At 40.3% G+C, this 9326-nt stretch overlaps 1 protein-coding gene across 1 annotated transcript; it reads right to left on the bottom strand.

Annotated features, from left to right (window-relative positions):
* Positions 1 to 2017: 2017 nt before the first annotated feature.
* On the bottom strand, positions 2018 to 9316 carry LOC123500137. Its single transcript, XM_045248815.1, has 2 exons — positions 5804 to 9316; positions 2018 to 5257 (listed from the first exon to the last, which is right to left on the bottom strand). Exon 1 carries the CDS (start codon positions 8200 to 8202, stop codon positions 7534 to 7536), a length of 669 nt encoding a protein of 222 aa, XP_045104750.1. The 5' UTR covers positions 8203 to 9316; the 3' UTR covers positions 2018 to 5257; positions 5804 to 7533.
* Between the last annotated feature and the right edge of the window lie 10 nt (positions 9317 to 9326).

Raw genomic sequence — 9326 nt, 5'->3', positions numbered from 1 at the left:
TCTGGAAGTACCCGGAAAAATCTTCGAAAGAATAATTAACAAAAGAACAAGAACTTTCCTAGACGCCAATAAAATCCTACCAGACTCCCAACATGGTTTCAGATCAGGAAGATCAACTGACACAGCAATAGCAACAACAATAGAAGTAATCTCAAAAGCAATTTCAGCCAATAAACTCTGTTGTATTGCACTAAGGGACGTATCAAAAGCCTTTGATAAAGTTTGGCAAAACGGATTAAAGTTCAAATTAAGTCAATTAAAACTACCCAACATCCTTCACAAAATTCTATGCAGCTTTCTAGACAATCGCTCTGCCTCAATATCAATAAAAAACTACACAGGACCATCATTCCAACTTCACAGTGGGGTACCTCAAGGCAGTAGCATCTCACCCACACTCTATACCATCTACACCCACGACATTCCATTACCACTCACAGAAAGCATAAATATACAATACGCAGATGATATCACACAAATAATCACATACGCAGGCAAATCAAAAAAAATGTTAGCAAAAATAACAGAAAGAGAAATAAAAAACATTAACAATTACGAGAGAAAATGGAAGATCAAAACAAATACACAAAATTTACACTACTACCCATAACGTTGAAAAAAACTGAACCAGTAAATATAGAGGGGCAACACATACAGTACGCAAAGGAAGCAAAAATATTGGGCCTAAAACTGGGAGTAAACGGATACACAAAACATGTAAAAGATATCACAAACAAAGCACAAGTAGCCTTAAACACTATCAAGAGATTCCAGTTCTTAAATACAAACATAAAATTACATCTTGTAAAAGCATGTGTACTACCAATATTAACCTACCCGGCTTACGCTCTGAACGCTCTATCAAACTCGCAAATACTAAAACTACAAAGAAAACAAAATGAAGCACTTCGGTTTGCTTATAATGAAAAACATCCATTCACCAAAAACACAGAAGAACTACATAAACTTGCACAATTGGATCCGATTAACATAACAGTACACACAAGAGGAAATTATATAAAACACAAAATGATATACACTTTAAAAGACACAACATATCATATAACAATAAACGAACATGAACAAGAACAAGAACATAGTTGGTTTAGGAAACCTATTAACAAAATATCAAAGCTACCACCCAGACCACTGTACACAGGATAAAAATACTATAAATACAAATAAATATATAAATATACACATATATTCAAAATAAAACAAATAAATAATAAACAAATAACAAAAATAATAAGCAAATTAACCAGTGCATAAATAAATAAACAATTAAAATAAATAAATTAATAAAAAATAATAAAAATGAATAAAAAAAAAATTACCAATGTAACAAATAAACCACTCTATATGACGGCTATTCCGTCATCTTTCAAACTTCCACTTCCTTCATACTCTCAACCATACTTTATCTTCTACTCTCTATTCTTCTTTTCTTCTCTTGAGTCTATCAACACACCGATCCGATCCGATCTCTGCCTGAGTTTGGGTGTGTGTTTGTGCCTCGCTCCACTTGCTAGCCATGAATCTTCGCCCAGAAGTATCCCCGTGTCTGTTGCCGACCCGTCCTGTATTCTACTGGGCTGCCGCTGTGGTGAGTTCCTGTCACGGCTGTGGAGGCTGTGAGGACGGTGGGCGGCGTAACAACAAACACACACACACACACACAGCTGTGAGCTCGTTCCGTAGGGTAACGTCTGGCTGTCTCGTCAGAGACTGCAGCAGATCAAACAGTGAAACACACACACGGCTTTGATCGCCCAGAGCAGCCATACGAACAGCTGCTCATGGGATTCTGACTACTCCAAGTACAACAGCTTGGTGATGTATTACACAGGGAAAAAGGAGCTAGTGCTTGGTTGCCTATCTCCAAAATTGTGATAAATTGCTATGGAGAAACAGTACAAACAAGCAATGGAAGATGATGCAAGTGTGGACTGCACTGTCTGCACAGCCAGTAATGTAAACAAAAGCAATGGCGCAAGAGCTAGAAACGAAGCTATAGCAGGATAATTGAGACTCCACTGGGGCTAAGTGCAAGGGAGTTCTCTGGCTTTAGAGAGGAAAAGACCAACATGAGAAAAATAATAGCAGTGGAAAGAGAAATTAGATAGGTACCTAAGGGAAATACTAGCCGGAATACTGGAGAAACAGGATCAGCAGTTCGAAGAAAATTGGGGGCTGAAGGAGAAATTGAGATGAAAGTAACATTGGAAATAATAAAAGGGAAAACAGTGCCCTTTATGGAAACGTGCAAGAGTTATGAAGTTGCATTGGAAGGACTAAGAGACCAGGTGGATGCCAAGGTGGAGACAACCAAGCGGCATTTGAAAGGCTAATAAGAGAACAAGTGGATGCTAAGGTGGGGAAAGACGAAGGAGCAATGAATGAGAGAAAATTAGAAGAGTGGAAGGAGGCATAGAAAAAAAGAACATGAAAATGAAAAAGTTAGCTTTGCAAATGTAGTTGAACACCAGATACAGGAGAAAACCAAGGATACAGTTATACAAGTGATTAAAGAGAAGGAAGAGCTAATGAGAGACACGGTGGACGAAATGAAGTGTATGGTTATACTTGGACTACAAGAGAATGTGTCTGCATTCATTCATAAGGATGTATGTATGTTGAGCTATATTTTTAAATCATTGTAATGGTATTTGGGGGAAAGTGTACGAGTAAAGCACTAATTTTTTGTATGAGCTTGAGCGGGGGAAAGTGTACGAGTAAAGCACTAATTTTTTGTATGAGCTTGAGCGGAGGTGAGGAATGAAAGCGGAGGTTGAGGAGCAGTATAGCGAGAAGAACCACTACCTTGGCAGCAGCTCTGACCGTCCCACACCACCAATCGCCTGCCTCGCCCTGTCGTTGATTCTGTTGCCGTCACCATTACTCCAAGCCTGGCTCCTGTGTTCGCCCACCTACCCCCTGTTATAATAAAGTGGAAAACTAAGAACTGCTTTGATTACTGCCACAGAGAAAAAATATCCAGCAAAATTTGTGAGGTGAAAGGAGGAGAAAAGAAATGGTTAAAAAATAGTATTTCAATGGTTCAGGATGTAGAACAGGGTCTAGACTCTAGTGATAAAAAAAAAAAACTGAAGAAATATGTAGACTTGGAAAGTATAGTGAGGTAACTACGAGTTAAAGACCACTAAAAGTTAAAATGAGAGCTCAAGTAGGAGTTGAAGGAATATTAGCAAGGACTGGGAAGCTGGCTGGAAAGACAATATAACAACATCTGGATAAAAAAGATATGAACCTGGAAGAAAGGAAAAAAAGAGGGAACTGAGGAATAAAGCTAAGAAAACGACAAACGAGAGGACAGAGGCAAAGAGGAAATTCTACTGGAGAGTGTTACGCATGAGACTAAGGAAATGGTTTGTCCGGGAAGGGGAAGAAATACACTAAGAGTTATGTATACAAACACTGATGGAATTATTTTGGAAATGCTAGAAGTTAGAGATTATATAACGGAAAAAGGACCAGATGTGGAGTGCATAACAGAAACAAAACTAAGTGATAATGTCCAAGTTAATTTTAGAGAATATGGATATAATGTTTGGAGGAGAGACAGGAAGAAAAAAAGTAAGAGGAGGAGTGTTGATAATGGCTCGAGAATATATGTAAGTGGAGAAGGTACAGTATGGAGATGGAATGGCAGACGTTTTATTGTAACTGGAAAATCATAAGTTGAGGGTTTGTTTGGTTCATTCGTTGTGTGATTAATGTAACTGGGGATTTATGTAGTTGAGGGTTTGTTGGGTTAATTAATAAAGCACATGAAACTTACCGCTGGTCAGTTTAAATATGCTTCAAATTTTATGAAGAAAATCACCTCTGTTAGAAGGGAACTTTCACATGAGATACACTTTGCTGCTTCGCGCCACCAGACTTTAGAGTACGACCATCCACATGAGAAGTAAGGGAACATTTCATACTGCTGGAATTACTTACACCACGAGACGCTGCATAGCGTAAGGTGGGAGAGGTGGGCATGTGAAAGCTCCCTTCTAGCAGAGGTGATTTGCTTCATAAAATTGGAAGGACATTTCAACTGACCTGCAGTAAGTCTCATGTACTTCATTAATTTTACGTCAGCAAATCACACCTCTGCTAGAGATCGCTTTGCCCATGAGGTTTTGAAGCCATGTGGGTGTTGTACTACAAGAAATGGGAATTAAGTACAGATGGGAGAGTGGAGAAATAAGACAAGCAAGAACTAAACTCCAATATAGTAACAAAATTACATAGCCATGTAACAGTTTACAATAAATATAACACTTCCAGCCCAAACAGGACTTACAGACTAGTGTAGAACAGCATCTTGGAAAGGGTCATGGACCGGAACAATCTCCTTGTTGTAATACTTGGCAAAGGTGGCTTCCCTGGACAGCCCAGCCTTCGCCATGATGTGCTTAATTGGTACAGCCATGGCCTTGGCTTTTGACACTGCTGCAGGCCGAACGCTGTCAGCCGAATACTTGTCAGTGTCCATGCCCAACATATTAAGCACTGTTTTAATCCATCTCACAACAGTGTCTTTCTTCACATGTTTGTGTGGCTTAATAAAGCTAAGGAGTAGTTTCCCATTCTCCCAATTCTCAACACTTCTGAACTCTTCTGTTCTAGCAATATACATTTTCAAAGTTTCACACACACAATCTTTTGTCTATGGAGTATGCTTGAAAGGTCACAAACCGCACATTGAACTTTGGTCGACATTGTTTGTTTTCCCCTAACCAAATACAAACAGAATCTGATACGAATGTCTGACACGAATATCCTTCAGCAATAAGCAGTGTAGGGTTTTTACTCTGGCAGCTTGCATGAGTGTCATTAACATCACAAGCTTTAGCGTTAGGTTCTTTAGGCAGAGGGAGCACAAAGGTTCCATGGCATGCAGATGCTGGAGCACCTGCTGGACGTTCCAAGTTTCCACATACCTTGGTGACAATGGCCTCAAGTTAAGAACTCCTCTCAAGAACCTGTTGACAAGAGGATAGTTTTCTGCTTGCAGCCATCCACAATAATCCTCAGTGAGGAGAGAGTGCCTCTTGCAATATTGACGGAGGTATAACCCACACCTCTGTGGAAAGTGACAGACAAGAAACTCTCAACATCAGTTACAGTGGGAGTAAGGGGATCGATTTTCCAGCTATTGCAAAACTGTAGCCACCTGTTGACATGTGGCTAATACTGCTTCGCAGTCCCAGGTCTCCAAGAGGCCATGCGATGATGTCTGCACCTGCCATAGAAATAACATAACATAACATAACATAAATAATAGGATAATAAAGGGCCACCAGGGCCCATCTAGGTTATCCTGTATCAGTCGCACAGCGACCTCGTCATCAGTACTTAAAGATACACTTACAAGTACACAATACATTATATACTAATTCTAAATATTTGGCCCATTAACAGGGCTAAGTCCTGCAGCAAAATCCTCTACAATCTGTGATCCCCATACATGGGGATCATGTCTTGTTTAACTATAGTAAATTTCTTATAAAAACTATCATGCAGCGCTATACATAATTATAAATCTAATAAATTTAAGTGCTTATCTAATCTGTTTTTAAACATTGTCAAACTAGTGCTATTTACAACCTTCTCTGGCAATGCATTCCAGAAGTCTACCACCCTATGACTAAAGAAATATTTTCTTATATCTAACCTGCAGCCTTGCTTTCTAATCTTCCTGCCATAATTTCTAGTCCTATTTCCCTCCTCTAAGATAAAGAAAGATCTCACATCTATGTAGTTTGTATCTGAGAACATTTTAAATAACCTTTAAATGCCTTTGTCTCACAGATGTCGCCAGACAAGAGACAAGCCATCAGGCAGGTGTGTTGCAGGATGGGGTATTCCTCCTCTGTTGATGGGTGACGCAATACGTGTGCCCCCTTCGGAATTAGCCGGGATTCCTTTATGAGCAAAGTGAGGAGAGGCCCAATCCATGGCTGGGACGGCCACAGTGGCAACACCATTCACCCCCTTGCTGACTCTGCTCGAATTTTCTGTAGGCATCTGGCAATCAAAGCAAAGGATGGAAAAATGTAGATTAGGTCAAACTGTGACCATAGTATGGAAAAAGCATCAAAATGTACTGCGTCTGGGTCAGGTTTCCAGGAGTAGAAACGAGGCACTTGTTTATTCAATCTGGAAGCAGAGAGATCAATGCTTGGAACTCCAAAGATCTCACAAAGGTCCCTAGAAATTCTTTCATTCAACTTCCACTCATGCCTGTCATTAAATGTCTGAGATGCAGTGTCTGCCATGAGATTAACTTTACCTGGTACATGAGAACAGGTAAGCCAGACATCATTCACTGAACACCAATCTCAAAGTTCAAGACATATGTCATTACACAATGAAGACTTTTTGCCGCCCATTTAATTGACAGTTGACTGCTCTCATATTATCACAAAACAAAAGAACGTGTCGTCCTTTGAGCAGATGTACAAATGAGTGCACTGCCAGGAAGATGGCTTCGAGTTCTTTTGCGTTGATGTGCAATTCAATTCCTGTTAAGGACCATATCCCATTAATTTGTTGTCGATTAAGTTGGCTACCTCAACCTAAATTTGACGCATCAGTATACAAGTCCAGTTTTGTACCTTTCTGAAAAATCTGTCTGTTTTGCACTGCAATGTGAGATAACCACCAATGCAAATCCAACTTCATTTCATGAGGGACAGCCATCCATTTGTCAAAATTTCCTTTTTCTTCCTTTAAAGCTGCAATCTTAGCAGATTCCAATTATCTATAATGCAGTTTCCCCATCTCTGGTGCTGGAATGGCTGCAACTAAAAGCCCAATGACTCTGGCCACCCTCCGGATTTTTGCTCTGTCACTATGAAACAATTCCTTGAAGTTTTGCATTATTTTGAGTTTCCTCCACTTAGGTAATGTCACTGTCATGGTCTCTGAATCTATAATGTTCCTCAAATACTCCAAGCGTGTTGTGGGTACCAATACCAATTCACCATCATTGAAACAGAACCCTAATTTTCTGAGCAAATCAACAGTGGCATGCACACTCTCACAACATACATCAAAAGTACTGTAGCAAAAAAGAGTATCATCAATGAAACTCGTGATGATATGTCCCTTCTCTCTTAGTACAGCAAAAACTGGCTTCATTAAGTTTTGCTAGGTTAAGGATCATCCTAAAATCACCATCCTTTTTCCTCCATAAGAAAATAGGGGAAAGAATTTGCCCCTCCTGTCTGTGTTTCCTTGATAACCTTAAGATCTAACAGCTGTACAATTTCCTGGCAAACAAATCTCTTTTCCTCTACATACTCAACTTCCTCAGCAAATAAGGAATCAATGCTAGCAACATTAATGTCAAGATGGCAATGTTCAACAATATCTAAAACATTTGGATCACTGGTAATGTTATGCCACTCATGCACAAAATTGTTAAGTCTGCCAGCTTGGAATTGATGACTCACCTCAGTTATTGCTGGGATTGTGACCCCGGCCTTGGGAGTTTTTTGCCTCTGAACCTTGCCCTCAGGTTTGCCGGCGCTCACTCCAGTGTCCAAACGTCCGTTGACCATATGGGTGGAACCTGGACATAAAACCTGTGTGTGGCATTTTTCCAAAAGAGCCTCTAAACTTGCTAGTACCGTACTTCCACGTAGGGAGCGGTTTCCTCGTCGCAATCTTACTCCTTAACTTCTCTGACTCCTCAACATGCTTGGCAGATTGCGAGACATCGTCACCAAACAGAAGATAAATCATGGGCACCTTGTCTGAACACAGGTGAGCATCCTTCTGGTTGATTTCACGCTTGATGATGAACCGGCGTGCCAAGTTGATTTTATGATTAGCATTACCCAGTAGTGCAAGATCACCATTAAGCATGCCCACTTCATGGGCTACATCTGGCTGTCCAGTTTGGACAATCTTTTCTAGCATCATCAGGGACTTTGTCAAAATTGTGGCAGCCTTGATAATGTCTTTACCGACGTCTTTCATACGAAAGTCAGCTTTCTTGGCATCAGTTTTTAGTGCATCCAAAACTTGCGAGTTACAGTCCACTGGTGCCAAAGCATGACAGTTGTCCGGTCTCTTGGTAGCAACGTCATCCAAAATCTCTTTGTACTTCTCCTCTCGCAAGCCATTGTCAAACGAATGGTTAACCATATCGGCGACATGCTTGTCAATGCCAGCAGACATCTCATCCACGGGACCGAAGCCCTGGCGGACTGCAGGAAGACACTGTCACGCTGCACGTCGTCCTGAGAGTCACTGTCATCACTAGAAATACAATGCACGGCTGGAGCAAAACCAGAAAACCCAGTGGGCGAGCTCAAAGTAGGCACTTCCTGGCCAGCTAGCCTAATGTTTACAACATCTGGAGCCATGACATCATCAGCACCACAGCTGGGGCCCAATCTCTTCTCTTCCTTTAATTTATCCATATCACTACGTAATTCAGCCAAAGCTTCCATCACCATGGTCTTACAACAAGCTATCTAGGCCTATTTCAAGTGAGTATGGTGGCAAAGATTACGATGATTATGAAGATTCATCCTTTCACTAGCGAAGGCGAAGTTGTGTCACAGCTGAAAAAGGTAACCTTAGTGGCTAAACTATAGAAAATAACAGATTTAGCCAGTTTCATTTCATTGTACTTGGAAGATGATGCTCTTGCACTGCATTTGGAGTTGGGAGAGGAAGATCAGGAAAGTGCAGATAAAGTTCAGGAAAAGTTAAAAGTAGCATTTACTGATTATGTATTCTCAGCCTTTGAAAAGATGGCAGTCTGAAAACCGTAAACACAGCGCTAAGGTCTTTAGGAAATACATCTTACGTGAGTTACGAGAGGGTTATGGTAACTTTAGTGCTAAGATGGTTTTACCTATCATTACGAACGTTTGAAAATCCCACCCCTGGCTCTGGAGCAATCCACACCATTAAGATCAAGATCAAGATTTAATGCAGCTTCCTATTGTGAATAGGATACTGCTCTTTTTTTCTTTTCCTCCTGCTTGTAGTATTTTCCCTCTACAGGTGTTGCCAATCCAAAGGCCTTTGGAGTAGTCCTGAGACACCTGTTGCATCAAGATCAAGATTCTTGGTTTTAGATCTAGGCTCTATTTTAGACAAAAGAATTGAAAGTAAGACTGCGGGACTCATATTCACTCTTTACCTTAATTTTTTAGAATACAAAAAATGGTCCATTTCTAAGTGGTTAGGAGATTAATTTAAAGCACAGCAAAATCTACCAACCTGAATGTTTTTTTTTTTATACCATGTGGGCTTTTCACGAGAATTTATGGGCTAAAGGGGATACTTTT

The sequence above is a fragment of the Portunus trituberculatus genome, chromosome 50 (genome assembly GCF_017591435.1).
Source record: "Portunus trituberculatus isolate SZX2019 chromosome 50, ASM1759143v1, whole genome shotgun sequence".
In the NCBI taxonomy this organism is placed as follows: Eukaryota; Metazoa; Arthropoda; class Malacostraca; order Decapoda; family Portunidae; genus Portunus; species Portunus trituberculatus.
This window is presented reverse-complemented; position numbering and strand designations above follow the sequence as displayed.

Coding starts and splice junctions, on each gene's coding strand:
- LOC123500137 (XM_045248815.1), bottom strand. CDS start 8,202: ATGTCTGCTGGCATTGACAAGCATGTCGCCGATATGGTTAACCATTCG.